This window comes from Theropithecus gelada, chromosome 4 (genome assembly GCF_003255815.1).
Source record: "Theropithecus gelada isolate Dixy chromosome 4, Tgel_1.0, whole genome shotgun sequence".
In the NCBI taxonomy this organism is placed as follows: Eukaryota; Metazoa; Chordata; class Mammalia; order Primates; family Cercopithecidae; genus Theropithecus; species Theropithecus gelada.
This window is the reverse complement of record NC_037671.1, coordinates 83,715,641-83,732,938: the sequence shown is the minus strand read 5'-3', so window position 1 is coordinate 83,732,938 and position 17,298 is coordinate 83,715,641. Positions and strand designations below refer to the sequence as shown.

The following is a 17,298-nucleotide window of genomic DNA, read 5'->3' as shown; positions in this document are numbered from 1 at the left end:
ACCTCAGCCTCCCAAAGTGCTGGGATTACAGGCATGAGCCACCATGCCTGGCCGATTATACGTTTTTAAATGAGGATTAGTGAACATATTCCTCAGGTAATATACAAAAGAAATGAGAATAAAAATATTCTATATTCACTAAAAATCTGTTTAGAGTGTGCTGATCACTAGAACCATTATAATTAAATGTTGCTTCTGTGTTTTTACACACATCAAGATATACATTTTATTTTCTACTTTATTTTGTACTTTTATTTATTAAAAAAATTTCTTGTTGCAACCCTTTATGTTGATTTCATAAGTCACTAATAGATCATTAAAATTCTTCCCTTTACATAGAGCAAAGAGAAATTTCCAGAATTTCTGGAATTCTAGAAAGAGAATTTTCCTGAGATTGCAGATTTGCATGCAGATTTGCATGGTGAGGGTTATTTTCCCTGTTGTCCTTTCCTCACACTCATGCTTCCTCCTTTAGTGTGTCTGGTCGGCATGATCATGTGCTATCTAGGCATTTCTTTCACGGACAGAAGGAAAACTGCAGGGTTAAAAAAAAAAATCTTGGCCACAGTGCTGGTTGCTGCCAGAAAGTAAAGAATCTTCTTGTGGCAGCAAACACACTTCCCAGATATAGGACAATCTGTGTTTGGGCTGACCAAATATTCTGAATGTGTCTTATTAAACTGCCCACATCCTAAACACAAGGCAGGCCAACCACTGCATTTCCCTAAGAGATTTCTGTGAACCTTTGTTCTATAAATTCATAATGGCTCAGAAATTGAATTCAAATCTTATAGCTCAGGAAAGATACAGGTTTCTTAAGGAAACTCCTTAATGAATACCTGAATATGGAATCCCAGCAGCAAACAGAAAATCCCATTGGATGAAGCTGTTTCTTCACCCTACCCCATCAGCCTTGAAAGCATAGAATATATAAAGAAGAAAAAATTCACTCACAATTCCATCATCTAGAGCAATCACTCTTTATATCTTTCTATGGGTCATTTTTACTCTACTTTTATGTAGTTGTAACAAGCTTATAAACAATTTAGGTCATTTTTTAAATTTAAGATTTTAAAAGTATTATTTTATTACATGGTAAAACAAAATAATGCTGTATTTCATTGTGTGGATTTCATTCACCTAAGTAATTTACTCATGTTGGATATGTAAATGGCTTATAATTTTTCTACTGTTATAAATAATGTGATACCTATCTTTGTACATGAAAATCTTTTCTGAATTTGTAATACTTCCTTAGGATAAATTCTCAGATGTGGAATCATTGGGTAGAAGGTAGTTAAACCCTATTATCAGATTTCCCCAGCAGCATCTGAGAGGGCCAGCTTTTCTGTTCTCTGCAGTCTGAGTAATGGAAGCCTCATTGTGATAGAGGCACAGACCCCGGGCGCTCCCAGCAAACTAGAAACTTTGTGAGCCACACAAAAAACAGATGCTGGAGTGTCCTTAAAATTCCCTTTGCCCTTGAATAGACATATGTAGTCACGAATTGGGGAAACATTTCCTCTGAAAAAAAAAGCTTGTCTGGGAATACTTATCTTTTAGGGGATGGGTGTGGTACAATTTAAATGATGATTTCAGTCTCGTTTGTAGTTTTATTGGTTTGGACTCTGTGCTCCATTGGGCTCATTATAAATAAAACGCTTATTAATTTATTCCTGTGTTTTTAGCAACAGAAAATTTGATGTTAAGTTCACATGGTTGTACACAGGGTTTCACTAAAATAGTGCTTTTTATTTTGTATTTTTATGTACATTTTACAAATAACTTCTTAGCCTTCCTTCTCCAGTTCTGATATATCTTATTAAATTGACACCTCTGCATCCTTCCTTCTCCAGTTCTGATATATCTTATTAAATTGACACCTTTCCAATCAGAATTGATTGTACACATTAAATATTTTGTCATGGTGTTGAGATTGGGCAGAGGCTCCTGATAAATTTGGCTTTTCCTTCTTTGATACAGATTATTCTTCATTCTATGCACAAATACCAACCACGAGTGCACGTCATCCGTAAAGACTGTGGAGACGATCTTTCTCCCATCAAGCCTGTTCCATCCGGGGAGGGAGTAAAGGCATTCTCCTTTCCAGAAACTGTCTTCACAACCGTCACTGCCTATCAGAATCAGCAGGTATTGTTCTCAGAATTGGTATCTTTGTAGACTTTTCATTTTGGGTGAAGAGAGGAAGTTAGGTATCCTTCTCACTCTAAATGTTATGAATTAGCATAAAGCATTTGCCATATATGACATTCAAAGTGTATATATGTGAATAACAGTTCTTTATCCATGATTTTCCAAGTAAGGCTGCTCTAATGTTGACTTCTTTAGACAAACCATGTCTCATGACCGACAGTGTAGGTTTACTTTCCATTTTGAGCTATTGAATTATGATATCATAATTAAAATTAGAATGTATTTTTATTGCCTAAAAAATAGACATGTGAAATATTAAAAATGAATTGTATCATAGAGCATGCGACTTGATAGCTCACTTTATTTTTAAACTATATTCTAAAAATATTTCAGAAACATCCTGTATAGTCATTTTGGTACATATCCAAAGGGCTATTTCTTTCAAGATATGCTTTAATTGTGATAGAAGATGATAAACATGCTTATAGTCTGAGAGATCAGCAATGGTGGAATAATCATTTCATAAAGTTAGAAATAGTTTGAGAAGTGAAATATTTCCTTTCTATATGGGTAAACGTATATATTTCTCTAAGGCTATGTTTATATGGGTCAGTTAGGTGGAGAATTGAATCAGAGGCAATATGTAATCCATGCTGGAATTCCAGCTGGTTTTCATAAGAAATATCCATGTAATATAAGCCAATGTGGCCTGTGGTAGATTTTTTTTTTTCCTTTAATTTCAGTGGTCAGCAGAATTGTTTTAGGTCTCCATTTCTCTTTACATTTATATACATTTCAATTACAAATTTAAGGCTTTTAAATCTCTCTGTTGTGGTTTCTGTTGTTATAAAGCTTCTTAGAAGATTTAGATCCTATCCCATGTGTTCTTTGGGCTGAGAAGCTCAATGGCTCTTATCCGTATGGAGACATCAGTCTCACAACCGAAGCTGTCCTGTCCTCTCACACTCATGTTGCCACTCTTTTATAAGCTTTTAGGAAGGAACATGAAATGTTATTTTTTAAAGGTCCATAGATAATATATTTAATAATATATTAAAATATATGTAATGCATATTTATTAATACATTAATATATCTACTAGATTATCAGATATATTAGTATATTCAAAAATATGTAAAATATATTTAATGTAATATATTTAATAATATGTTGAAATATATTCAATATTTTATATATATTTATAGAATGCTTCATGAATTTGTGTATCATCTTTGTACAGGGACCATGCTAATCTCTCTGTTTGGTTTCAATTTTAGTATATGTGCTGCTGAAGCAAGCATAATAGATTTAATATAGCATATTTAATTTGTTATATGTAACATATGTAATGTATTTAATATAATAAATATATTAAAATAAATATCTATATAAATACATAAATTGTATAATACACTCTACAATAATATATTATATAATTATAATATGCTTAATATAATTACATTTAGTACATTATATGAGATATAATTATATATTTTATATATTAAAATATATGAGGGACAGAAAATGATTTTTTTGGGGAAAAAGTAACACATGAGAAAATAGCAGAGGTGTTTAGTATTCTTTTAACAATCTGAATTCGTCGTCTCTTTTTCTGTCTCTCTTCCTCTTTTTTTGTCTCTCTCTCACACACAAATTAACTGCTCTTTCTATATTTTCTTCCACCCTCAGTGGTACAGTAAGTGCAGTTTTGGCACATGTTGTGACTAACACAAATTAATTAACATTGAGAAGTTGATTAAGATGATGGACAGATTAGAGGGGAAATTGATAATGATAACATGCAATCATATTTACTTTTTAGTTTCCTGGCTACTATTTTTAAGAACTTAATGGAACATTGTAAGCAGATTAGTGGTTAATAGCATGAGCTCTGCAGCCTGTGGTCCTGGCTTACTTAAGCTTCAGTTTAAAATAAAACACAAAACTGAGATAATAGCTATATATAAGTTGCTCTAGTAATTAAATGAGTAGTGTGCATAAAACTAAGCACAGTGTACATTTTATGCACTCAATACATATGTTAGTAATAAAAATGATGATAGCAGCAATTGTGTTATATCTCTGTTTTAACAAGGCACCATTATATAAATCTGTACTTTTTAAAAAACAATATTTTAAATGAACATTTACATTACTTAATGATTTTTAAACATTATTAAAATAAACAAAATTGAGCTATATTGATCTGTAAAGAAGAATTGTTTCAATGACAGAGTGGCAGACATGATGACCTAATTAGCAAACCTTTTCATTATATCATTTATAATGTAGTTTTATCCACATACTAATATAACATCATATGGAACACATATGTCTTAAGTGTTGCATGGCCGAATGGAGAGTATGCACAGGCAATGTAGGGGGACTGCAGATGACTTTTATCCAACAGTTTTTGTCCTTAGCCAAGATGGTGCAATTAGAAGTATGTTCATTAACTTTGTAGAGTTCATTAAGCCCAGGAATTTAGAAGCCAAAACATGATGTGTCTCTTAGAAAATAGGCTGTAAATTCCTCTGGGCAAAGTAGAGATCTGGTAATACGCAGATGGGATGGTATTTATTAGTGTCAAGTTCAGGATGTCATAACTAAAAAAAAACTATTAATGGAGATGATTAAACCATTTGTAAAAATTTTCCCCCTAAATCGTGGTGTCTTAGTGGGCAAAAAGCTGGTTATGAGTCAACAAATTAGAACTCTTGTTAAAACTAAAACGTCATATATAGGAACCATTTCACTACCTATGCATATCTCATAGTATGTTGTGTAACTCAGTATAACACAATACAATTTATTTTGAAAGAAAGTTAAAATGAAAGCATCATTTATTTTTACTTCATTCAGTATGAGATTTGATGTCATTAGAACCTTCAAGTAGTGGTTACCTCTGTTTAGACATTCACTGTAGTGCTCTGACCAGGTTAGGACTCCACAGATAAAATAATAAAACTTTCAGATAAGAGCCACAAAGAATATTAAACGAGAGACAAAGAAAAATACAGAGGCAGAAAATTAAAGGAGTGTGCATATTATTACCTAATTTTGAAGAAGAGAAAGCTGTGTAGAAGCTTAACAACATTTCAATGGCTGTTAAATAGAAGTTGGATACTAGTTATTCCTCATTACCTTTATTGAGAGAGAAACAGGATTAAACCACATCTCAGAGTTAAAGGGAAGAACTTCAATTGGGAGAGGGAATTGTCAGTTATAGGGCAAGTTACCAACAGATGATTCAGAATCTCCTTTTCCAGGAATATTAAAAAACAAAACTAACATATCTATTAATGCAGATTGAAAAGGAGTGAAGTATCTTTTTTAGAGCAGATCAATTTTTTAGATGATTTCTGAAATTTTCCTTAGCTTTACTGCTAGGATATTAAAATACTTGGGGAATAAAAGAGGGGTATACAATAGAGTCCTCTAACAGTTAATTTTTTAGTCATTGTAGTTTTGCAACCAAGTAAAAACCTTGCTTGACATTTATATAAGATTTGATATATATTTTTTCTACTCTGCAGATTACTCGCCTGAAGATAGATAGGAATCCATTTGCTAAAGGCTTCCGAGACTCTGGGCGCAACAGGTGGGTCTTAGTGAAGACCATTCTGGTTGTGATAAATATATTTGATATTTTATTATGAACTTTCTATTACAGAGTAAATGGCTAAATTTACTAATACGATATAGAAATCATTTCTGATGAGGACCATTGTGCCGCGGAGATGACTTATTTTTGTAGTGTAATGGTGTGACCTACCCTAAGGTGAATGTTCATGTGTGCTGCTGAGCTGAAAATGGAAGCTCTCAGGGTGTACAGTGCGTGCTGTTTCTGAAGGGGCCTTGAAGAAGCCTGCCCTTACAGGCACAGAAGCTTCAGTATCCCAATTAAATATCCTCTCTGCCTCTACTATTGGTTTAGAATTTCTTTGGTGATGATGCAACTATCTGTTGATATTGTCTGTGGAGTATGATAGGGTCTTTCATTAAGTCATATTTCCAGCTGGAATATGAAACTACTCTCCATTGCCAAGAGAGCTGATGTTCTTTAGTTTCCAAAGTTGTCTTGGCTCTGCTGACAGCCACACACTTGTTTATTTTTTCTGTTTCATGTTTTGTGGTGTTTGTACTAAGTGGTAGAGCCACAATAATGAATTCCACTCTATTACTTTTATCAAAAAGCAGATCACCTGGTCTATGTGCCAAAGGGTTTTTGAATTTATTGATATGACTCTATTCCAATATAGTTCAGTACAACATTTTCTAAAGCAACTGTTAGTAAGTAGTAATAGAGAGTAATAAGAGACTACACTTCTACAAATGCCTTTTCAGCGTAAGGCTTCTGCTTAAATGTTTTTAAAAGCAACTTGTTTTTAAAAAGAAGTATTTGAACGATCTTTATGACTTTACTCTTGAAATTATTCTAATACTTCTTGAAAATCCCCAATTATTTTAGAGACAGTTTCTTCTGAAATTTTAGAGGGAAAACAAGCCATTCTTAGTTCTTTCAGTTGGTTAATTGGACAAGATGGGTGACAGAGACCTTTCCTCAGAATACACTCAAGTGCTTGCAGAGACGTGATGTCATTTTTATATGCAGTGGCATCATTGAAACACCATGCAACACAAGGACTGAAATGCAGCTAAAATGCACTGAGAGTAGAGTAACTTTCAACTTAGTGCAGGCAGATCAGGAAGACTAATAGCAGGGCTTCCCTCTGAAATTTTTCACTCTGTAGGAAAGTTTGCAGATATTCCTAACACATGAAAGTTGTCTGCTGTATTGAAATTATTTTGTTTTTTGGATGTCTGTTTCAATGTAGAGAAAAAAATTGCTTGGCTTTTGTTTTATTACATTAGCTCCTGGTTAACCTTGTTTTTCAGAGGTGTTTCTGAAAATTAAATGTAAATTGAACCATCATTTAATAACTGGAAATGGCCACTTAATGAGGTGACTGAAGAGAACCTTTGGGATGATTTCTGTTCTACCTTGGCAAATGCTTTGATGGAATTATTTTGTGATTTTTTGTTACAGCAGAATAGTATTTGTCCATTTAAGAGTCTTGTATTACTTTTAGTTTTTTCTTAGGCAGAAAAGGAATTTATTAAAACACTGAAATTCCAGGAGAGAAATATTCAGGCTTGAAGAATATACAACCAGCAACTATATCCAAGCTATCAATCACTCTAGCAAAGACTTCATTGCTACTGACTCAGGGGTCACATGCTTGTATATAGTCAGTTCATTTTTGAAGGAATACATTTAAAATATTTTTTTGAAGTATATTTTGAACAGATAATAATGAACAAACCTCTACAAGAAGGGAGATGATAGATGCATATGACAAGTTTTCAGGAAGAATTCTAGATATTCAGCATAATGAAAATACATTTGGTTACTTAAATTTGGTCAGTGAAAAAGACAGTGGTGTTGTTGAATATAAATTACTAGGCCTAGTGTTTGATATGGTGAGTTCAAAATGCTAGCTTTGATATGGATTCTTCTATCCCTTTGGCTATTTCAGGAGTATGTAGGCATGACATCCATGGTGCTTGTTACTATTTCTTCCCTGACTCTAAAACTTTAAAAATTTTGGAGGAACATACAGAAGACAGTGAATTATGTTTTAATGCTTTTAAAATTTTGTTAAAATTTAAAATTTTTATTTTGTTCCAAGTGTTTAAACAATATTATATTACATGAAAAGCACATTGAGCCTATATATGACTTTCTTGCTAGTGAAATAAAGTTTCAACTTTTTTCCTTGTTGAAACTCTCTTCCTTACTATAGACAAGCTATTTACTAACACTTCTCACTTTGGAATGCTAACTATCTATAAATCATTATTCCTCTATTTAAAAATCTGATTGTAACATTTCCCATTGACAAATGCAAAAGACACATTGGGAGAAGAGATAATTCAGTCACCTGAATTACATAAGCGAACATTTCTAACTTATGTATTAGTTTCTTTAAAAAAAAGAGACCAAGTTATATGTATGACTTGGTGGAGGGCACAGTTGTTTGGGGAGTATGGGCATGAAGGGGCATGATTTTTAAAATATAGTAGTAGAGAAGTAAGGCTATGAGAAAAAATTTAACGTATTTCTTTATTACCCCTAGTTCTATTGTGCTGTTGTTAGTGTTTTTCTTAAAATAAATTCTACTTTTATTTTTCCCACCCTGTACATGAAATATGCAAATTGACCAGGACAAGAAATAAACATAGACTTGGGATTGTTTAAACTTTATAAAACAATTTGCCTTAATTAAAAATTATCCTTTTCTGGCTATTTATGACTCCTCAGCCTATTTTACAGGAATCAGTAGCTTCGGCCCTTAAAAGCTCTCCTGCAAGACATTTGCTATGTGAGAGAGAATTTATGTGCTGAGAATAGTTTCATTCTTCAGTTAGGCCTTAGGTTTGACCCTATAAAATTTTTTACTCAGGAAGGTACAAAAATTTCTTCTCTTTAAATACTTCAGGAAAAACATAACCATTTTACTAAATAAACTTGGCCATTTGATAGCAGAAATTAGGGTGGTGATAAAATGTGAAATTGTTCAAAGGCATCTTGTATAAATTATCGCCTTGGCTGCACTCCTGCAGGAGGTGCCTTTTATCTTTTCTTTAACTAGCCAGGAAAGGTCTCCATTACTGGAGAAAATGAAGGCTTTTTAAAAAATGTCCAGATTCAGCTAATAAATATTTTATAACTGTTTCCTGCAAAATATCTAAAATCCTTTCTGGAACTTGCAGTGTGAAACAGCAGCCTTAAGAAAATTATCGATTGCTCCAAATCAGATCACTTGTAGATATGTCACCTTCAGAGCATCTCTTTAAAGCTTAGGGTTATATATTTGTGATGATCAATAACTTCTCCCTAAGAATTTAGTTTATGGATTTGTATTTGAATCATAATAAAGTTTACACTGCTAAAGCAAATAATGCAGTAAGATACATCTCTGTAGTCAGTTTCTAAGTCCAGTGGTTGCTTGTTAATTATCTTAGTAAACTTCCCTCAAGACTGCTCTATAATCACTTTAGTATTTTTAATATTTAAAACTACAATTACTCAAACTCATCTATGTGATAATAATAAGCTGTTTTATATTAAGCTGTGTCTTAACATTCTTTTGCATTTAAAATAGTTGTATTTCTAGAAAGTCACAAAATTTAGTATTGGTATAAACTGAATAGAGGGTGATATTCTAAACAGGACCCAGAATTCATTAGTCCAGTATTAAACACACCCACAGGCAACATGGGGTTTGGAACTCACCATGTCTGTCAAACTGCCCAGAAATCAATACACTAGTACAGAAAATACTATCAAGTGGCATGAACTTGGATTTGGCTTGTAGTTTGGTCACAGATATGATGAGTGGTTTGGAAAAAAAATCACTTAGAATGAAACAGTGTTAGGATTAATAAGGGTTTCAGAGCTTTTGTAATCTCATCCTCTCTTTGTGAGAAACTTTAGTCCAGGAAGATTAGCAAATTTACTTAAGGTCAGACAATGAGTTTAAGTGAGTTGCAGTGCCAGCCCAGTCCCTGTGACCCCAGTCTAGCATCCTTACCACTAAATAATTCTGTCTCTGTGGCACATTGATTACATCAGAAGCCAGATTCTGTTCTCTCTCAGGGTAGGCCAGGTGGAGCAGGTGCAGGTCCCCTCTGTGCTCTGCTCTTTTCTTTGGCAATCCTGCACTATCCCCTCTGGGACTGCAGACATCTCTTTGAAGTGCTCCCAGAGCTGCACCCCCAGAGCCTGTGACTTAAGAGATGAGTCAGGCTTATGTGCAGCCTCATGAGGTGTGTTCATGCATGCAAGTCTGTGCATGTATACACACTACCCCTCCACATATGCATAGCTACATCATTCTATCACTAAGATGGGGTAGGCATATTCCTCCAGAGTGAGTACAGAAATCAATTAACAGAGACTATACCCTGAACACTCTAAGGAAGCAAAGTCTGTGTGTGAAGCCTTGGAACAGATGAATAAGTAGTGTAAGATAATTTTAACAGCACAAGTCACTTACCTTTGGTGTTTAGAGAGCTTTCGCCATATTGTGTATGTGGTATGACTCTCTGGGGTGGATTACTGTAGTCTTAGTTTGCAGGTTATGACTTGGGGTGCAGGGACTCCAGAGGTGGTAGCACCTTGAGTCAAACTATTAAAGATACCTGAAATCACAGGAGATGTCTATTATTGGACATCCCAGGAAGCAAGTATTTTCTACAGTAGAGCTACAGGTTTCATGAAAAGTATAATGTTATCTAGACCAACAAATTACTTAGGGCTGAGGTGGTTGAAGGAAGAGCGATGAGGTCTCAGGTGTGGCTGTCTTGAGAATGATCTAGTTGAGTGAATGGCCTCGTTCCCAGAACCCAGAGGACTTAGTCACTTGATATACAGAAGGGAAGTCTCTGAATCATTCATGGTAGGAGATGGTTGATATATGTATTTAGAGTAGTTGCCCTTGTTTTAAAATATACATATGTCATGTAAATAGCCTATATCAAGCTTATCCTGTCTCTTTAAGTATCCATTCATTAAGTGTATTTCAGGCCTTTAAAATAATTTGTGATTTAATAGTAACTCCATATACCAGATAGCCCTGTGAGGTCACCTTCCTGCTCTCCTCCAACACTGCAGGGATAGGCCAGTGCCGTCTCTTCATGGCCCTCCTGTTGCTGGTGGGAGCCCAGCCTGGCTATACTGGGTTTGGTAGAGATTGTGCTCCTGAGAAAGAAGTCAATCAATCTTCTTTGGACAAGTGCTCCCCTGAACTGGCTGCCGAGGCACCAAATGATGGGCAGTAATGCCTCTTAGAGAAGAGCTGGTTTTCCAGGAATGTGCTTTCGTGGCAATGCCTTCCTCACTTAGAGGGAGAAGTAACAGGACAAGGAGAGAGGGTGTGTGCCAGATCACAGCAGAGCCTTGGACTCACAGCAGCCAGAATGGTCTCTCTTCACCTCAGCTTCTTAGCCCAAGGGAACAGCTTTTCACCCCTTAGGTCAGCTGAGTTTTCCAGAGAACATTAACAGGCAACTTAGGTGGGTGGTTTCAGTTCTCTCCTGCTGCTGGTAACAGAAATGTTAGCCCATTGCTGAAGCATTTCTTCTTGCCAATGCAAGCTCCTAACCTGACAATGTGGGGGTACTGTCAATACCAGTGTTGTTTTGAGATGCTTGCTGCTGGTGAAAGCTCCAAATGCTCCTAACTAGACTTCTTTTGTCCACCCCTATCCTGACCCCTTCCATTTAGAATGGGTTTGGAAGCCTTGGTGGAATCATATGCATTCTGGAGACCATCACTACGGACTCTGACCTTTGAAGATATCCCTGGAATTCCCAAGCAAGGTAACTCACAAAGTCTCCTGGGTCATATATACAGCCCGTTCCTGCCTAGAAACTCAGGCACTAAAAGTGTACAAGTCATTATTTATACTTACAATAATGACCTCATCACCAACATTGTCCTACAGATTCCACCTGTCTTCTGCATGGTATAGGGATGGATCAGGAAAAAATGGCTCTCTTGGTCACAGATTAAATCTTAGATGTCTTAGGCTGTTTATATATTTCATGACCTTTACCTCATCCTTAAATCTCGTATTAAAATTAGAGGTGCTCTCATGCCAGGTGCTCTTCACAAGAAATTGTTGATGGTGCCCCCACTCCACCCTTTCTTCACATCTTGTTTGTTTTCTTTCTTCAGCAGAATTGCCTCTGGGCAGGGTTCTCCTGTTGGGTTAATGATGAGAAGGTCAGGCACATTCAGGCAGATTCTTCTGGGCTCATCTTTGAATATTTCTCAGCAGCCCAGGGCTGATTTCTCCTCAGAGGGAACTGCATGGAAAGCGATGTTGCTTCCTCTCTGGTCTGCTCCATAGGTAACACTCTCAGCTCACTCCTACATTTAGGCTTTTTACCACCATCCTGCCCAGCTTCCAGTGAGAATTTGCTGTGCTGGGTTTCAGATAATCATTGATTGGACTGGGCTTTTGGATTATTTTGAGACACTGTGCAAAACACCATCACCAGAGCAATGAAGGTTTTACAACCTGTCCAGCCCTTTGGAATTCTCCTCTCCCCTTAAGTTCTGTCAAGTTTGCAAACATCAGTCTGCCAGCAGATCCAGAGGGGGCACCATCGCTGCCATTGGTTGGACACAGGGTTAACTACCCTCTCTGAGTTTCACAGGACTGTTTATTTGTTGGACCTCTGCTCTTGTATTAGCATGTGATTCAACAACTTGTTTTCTAATTGGAAATGAGATTTTTCAACCAGATAATTCCTTGAAAGCTGAGACCATCTCCTTTTCATCTCTGTAGCATTCCCCCAACCCTTGCCTTGTAACAAGCTGTGTCTAGCTCATATTTACAAAATTGAAGGAAAGGATGACTGTGGAGTCATTCTTTACATTTCAACTTCTTTTGTAGGCAATGCAAGTTCCTCCACCTTGCTCCAAGGTACTGGGAATGGCGTTCCTGCCACTCACCCTCACCTTTTGTCTGGCTCCTCTTGCTCCTCTCCTGCCTTCCATCTGGGGCCCAACACCAGCCAGCTGTGTAGTCTGGCCCCTGCTGACTATTCTGCCTGTGCCCGCTCGGGCCTCACCCTCAACCGATACAGCACATCTTTGGCCGAGACCTACAACAGGCTCACCAATCAGGCTAGTGAGACCTTCGCCCCACCCAGGACTCCCTCCTATGTGGGCGTGAGCAGCAGCACCTCCGTGAACATGTCCATGGGTGGCACTGACGGGGACACCTTCAGCTGCCCACAGACCAGCTTATCCATGCAGATTTCAGGAATGTCCCCCCAGCTCCAGTATATCATGCCATCACCCTCCAGCAACGCCTTCGCCACTAACCAGACCCATCAGGGTTCCTATAATACTTTCAGATTACACAGCCCCTGTGCACTGTATGGATATAACTTCTCCACATCCCCCAAACTGGCTGCCAGTCCTGAGAAAATTGTTTCTTCCCAAGGAAGCTTCTTGGGGTCCTCACCGAGTGGGACCATGACGGATCGGCAGATGTTGCCCCCTGTGGAAGGAGTGCACCTGCTTAGCAGTGGGGGTCAGCAGAGTTTCTTTGACTCTAGGACCCTAGGAAGCTTAACTCTGTCATCATCTCAAGTATCTGCACATATGGTCTGATGAAGCCTTTAAGTTAAATGACATTTGAATCTGTCTAATGTATTTTCTTTTTCTTTTTTAAAAGCTATGTGGAAACTCTCTGTAGTTTATAAAATGTACATATAATAGAAAATGAAGGCTCACTGGGTTTTTTGACTTTATCATGGTAAGATTGTAATTATCTATGGTATATATGTATGCTGTATATACATAGCACATGGAGTATCACAGCCCCTATTGTTCCCCTGCTTCATCCAGTTGCACAGAGTATTGGCATGTGTGTAGTATATTTAAGCAAAGTTCTCAGACTCTTTTAAAAACAAGATGGTAAACTTAAAACTTGGCAATGATACTATCCAGATGAACACTTATAACTTAATTTATCAGAAAAATACTCTAAACGGTTTCATACTTGACGTGTTGATAGCCAATAGTAACCAGCATGTAGAGTCTTGTGATTTCTGTTATTCTTGGACACAGTGTGAGAATCTAAAATACAAAAGCCAGTTGAAGTCTTAGTGTTAGTTCTGAGGTATTTGTAATCAACTTTTTCACTCCTGCTTATTCTTATTTACCACAGATACCATATGACCTTGGGTCTATAAAAAATCATAACCCATAATAATTGTTATTTTCTTAAGGAAGGTAAAGGAGAGGCTTATGATTTTTTTTTTGACTTTGCATTGGGCACATAAGAGGTTCTTATTCATCTGTAGAGAACAAATTTCCAGTATTTTTTATTTCTTGCTTATTTTAATTATCAAATAGACCGTTAAAGAATGTTCTATAAACATTTTTAAATTCCAATTTTCACCAGGAGAGGAATATGTGATATGAATGGAATGGCAAAAGGAAAATAAATCCACCTCAAATTCATTGATTCCAATGAGAAATGTCTATCTTTTAAATCAAGAGTAATACTCTTGTTAACTATACCTTATGTTTTTGTATAGTTTGAGCTTCCTGACCCATAGTATATAAGTAAAAAATGCATTTATGCTACTTATTTATATCTTGTAATTCTACACATTCAATCCTTTCCCCCTCCTTAACCTTGTCCGTCTGCCTGCGTCTTTGCCAAAACAGATAGTTCCTAAGCCTGTATGGTGTTAAATAACGCGGTGAGGAATTTCAGTGGGTTATCTCCAGCAATCTGTCTTTTGGGAGCTATAGTGCAAAGGCCAAAGCCCATTACTATAAAGGCCCTCTTGGAGGACTAAGGAGGAAGATACTAATTATGATAAAGGAACTGTAAAACTTTTAACCTCAACAGAATTTGTAACCTCAGAACTGGAAAAATTAAAATCAGTATTAAATGTTTTTAATTCCTAAAATAATATATGCATGGTTGAATAGTTAAAAACAAGTAACTTTGAGAGCACATTATGAGATAAATGAAAAAGGCTAAGAATACATGATGAGGCACATTCCCCTTCTGAGGAGAAAGTAAAATAACATGTCTGTGCATTGACCCATTCATTACATTTCATATATCTTAAGCAAAAGAGCATGATTTCCTCTCATTGCTAAACAGAATTGCTTTAACTCATCCCTGGATTTGGTGGGGAAAGGGTACAACTCCTGATTTGCTGTTTCACTTTGAAACAATACAATTTGTTAGATATTTAGGGGGATATACTGTTGAAATTGCACAGGATGTGATTCTGTTTATACATACTAACAAATTTCCTTTTGGATTCCTTAGCAGTTCATCAAATTAGTATTGAATTTTTAAATTTAAAACTAGCTTGAAGGGACATGAAATATTTGCAGTAGGTAGATCTATGTAAGATGTTTGGGTATGGCATTAATAGCTTGACAAAGATTTGGGGAAAGGCGTTAAGAATGAGTCCATCTCAGCCGTAGTGCTTGGTGTGTAATTCAAGAACAGAGAGTTTCCCATCTTGAAAAAACATGGAAAGTAATGCTCTATACCCATATGTATTAATAAGAACATTTTCCTTCTTGCTGTTGATAATTTCAGATGATACTACAATATGAGTATAATTTTTTATTAACCTTTTTTTGTGGTAAAATTTTAGCAATCTTGTACAAATGCTGTTTGTTTTTTAGGTTTTACTGTAAATATTAATCACCATGTCACTTCAGAGACTAGCCTTTTATTGCTGAATTAAATGACATGCATACCTGGATAGTTACATATCTGTATTTTATTAAAAAGTACTTAAAATTATATTAAAGTGTGTTATTAAACCCTTTTATGATTTTCGAGGGTAATCATTTTAGTGTCTAAAAATATTGTTTCTAGAATAAGCACACACATGCATACCCCAAATGCAAATTCTGTACCTCTCAATCACATGGCAGAAAGAAATGGGCCTGCTGTTCATTCTTCATGTGTTAAATATAATTTCTTGGTGTGTTGACCATGTCATTGAAGGTGAAGGCCCTGACAAATGTTGAACACATGAAAATTTGAATGTGAGAGGAAAGGGATGGGGTGGTATGTTTTGTTTTGAGTCCAGGGGAGAAAAGCAAGGTTACAAGAATGAGTGGCTTGCACCACTGACTAGTGATGACAGATTACTTCTATGCCCCTTGACTAGTAAACATTCCAAGGGACATCGTGATGGGGTGAGGTTGCTGCTATCAAGACCGGTCACATTTTGAAAATTAACACTTGCTTCCTTACAAGCTGCCTTCCAGAGGTCAACAGCTTTTCACAAGTGAGGCACCCAGTTGCTGACCCTTGATTTCTGGAATGTAGGGGGTCAGGAATCCTTGGTGGCCCCCAGAGGAGGTTGGGGCACAGCGTAACCTATATAAGGAAGGATCATACTCACTCTTTACATCAATTAGCAAAATTCTGAGGAAAAGCAACCTCACTTTTAAAATGTAAATAGCTCTTCATCACCTCTCCAGACCTAATCCTACCAGTAACTCACACCTTAGTGTGAAATTAATAAACAGCAGCTTTGGAGATAGCTGGAGGTTTGACTTGGAGGAACAAAAAGAGTAATTTTTGCAGCAGGACAATTCTGGGAAGATTTGTGTGGGAAGGAGAAGGTGCAAGAAGAGAGATCCCTAACTAAACTCTGCAGTGTCCCATGAAGTCCTGGTGCAGAGCATTAAAAATAATCATTTCATAAACTTCTTTCAGGAGCCTTGGTAGAGCTGTTGGATGCTACCCTGATGCTGTCTCTAATTAGAGAGATTTGTAAAGAATGCTTTGTTGCAAAGTGTAACACAGTCTTATTTCCTCATGAGAAATTTATTGGCTCATCTAAATGAAAGTTTTTCTAAGCTTTCCCTTAAGAACTAATTGTGTTAAATTATTACCATGTTGTGTTTTAATCTCATTGTTCATCCTTTCTAAAAAGAAATGCTCAGATAAGTTGAGAGTAAGGTTAAATATGTGAGCAGTTAAGTACTCATACATGATTACAACATTCTAGGAGCTCAAACTTTAAAAATTATCAGTGCTAGAAATCGACAAATATATTCAAGTATACAAACATTCAACAGATATATAAACTTAGTATCCCTCTACATGCTGATAGATTTTCAAATAATGTGCTATCTTTTCATTGAACTTTGGTATGATGAGAACAACATTGCCTTGGGAATTAGAGAACTTAGTTTCAAACTATGGATTTCTCAATCATGATTTTGGGTAAAAAATTAGCTGCTTTATGTCTCAGTGTTGGTATGTGTGAAAGGAATGGCTGGGATGATAATTGTTACTATTCCTTTTAGTTTCTAATTCATATGGTCCTATTATATAAATATTTAGCTTGCTATTGGGAAACTAGTTTTATAAAACTATTGTATCTTTTGGAATATATTCTGTTTATTTTTGAATATATATACTGTATGGCTTTACAAAGAACATAACACTATCAGTATTGTTTTGATTTGTTGAATTTTGTGGAATTTATCCTTTAAATGGAACTGTGCTTTAGTTTTATAGGATAAATTTTAGTATTTTAATATTAGAAGAAAGCTATACT

General features: G+C 36.0%; 1 protein-coding gene and 1 non-coding gene across 2 annotated transcripts in view; one reads left to right on the top strand and one right to left on the bottom strand.

Annotated features, from left to right (window-relative positions):
• The window catches only part of TBX18 (T-box 18), a 29,722-nt gene extending 14,175 nt beyond the window's left edge, over window positions 1-15,547 (top strand). The window contains exons 5-8 of the mRNA XM_025384547.1: window positions 1,984-2,151; window positions 5,691-5,755; window positions 11,447-11,541; window positions 12,624-15,547. Coding sequence (XP_025240332.1) covers window positions 1,984-2,151; window positions 5,691-5,755; window positions 11,447-11,541; window positions 12,624-13,348 — 1,053 coding nt within the window. The 3' untranslated portion in view covers window positions 13,349-15,547. The remainder of the gene's footprint in view (window positions 1-1,983; window positions 2,152-5,690; window positions 5,756-11,446; window positions 11,542-12,623) is intronic.
• Window positions 3,350-3,451, bottom strand: LOC112623892. Its single transcript, XR_003119251.1, has one exon. It is a non-coding gene; the product is annotated as a U6 spliceosomal RNA (small nuclear RNA).
• Window positions 15,548-17,298: the final 1,751 nt, after the last annotated feature.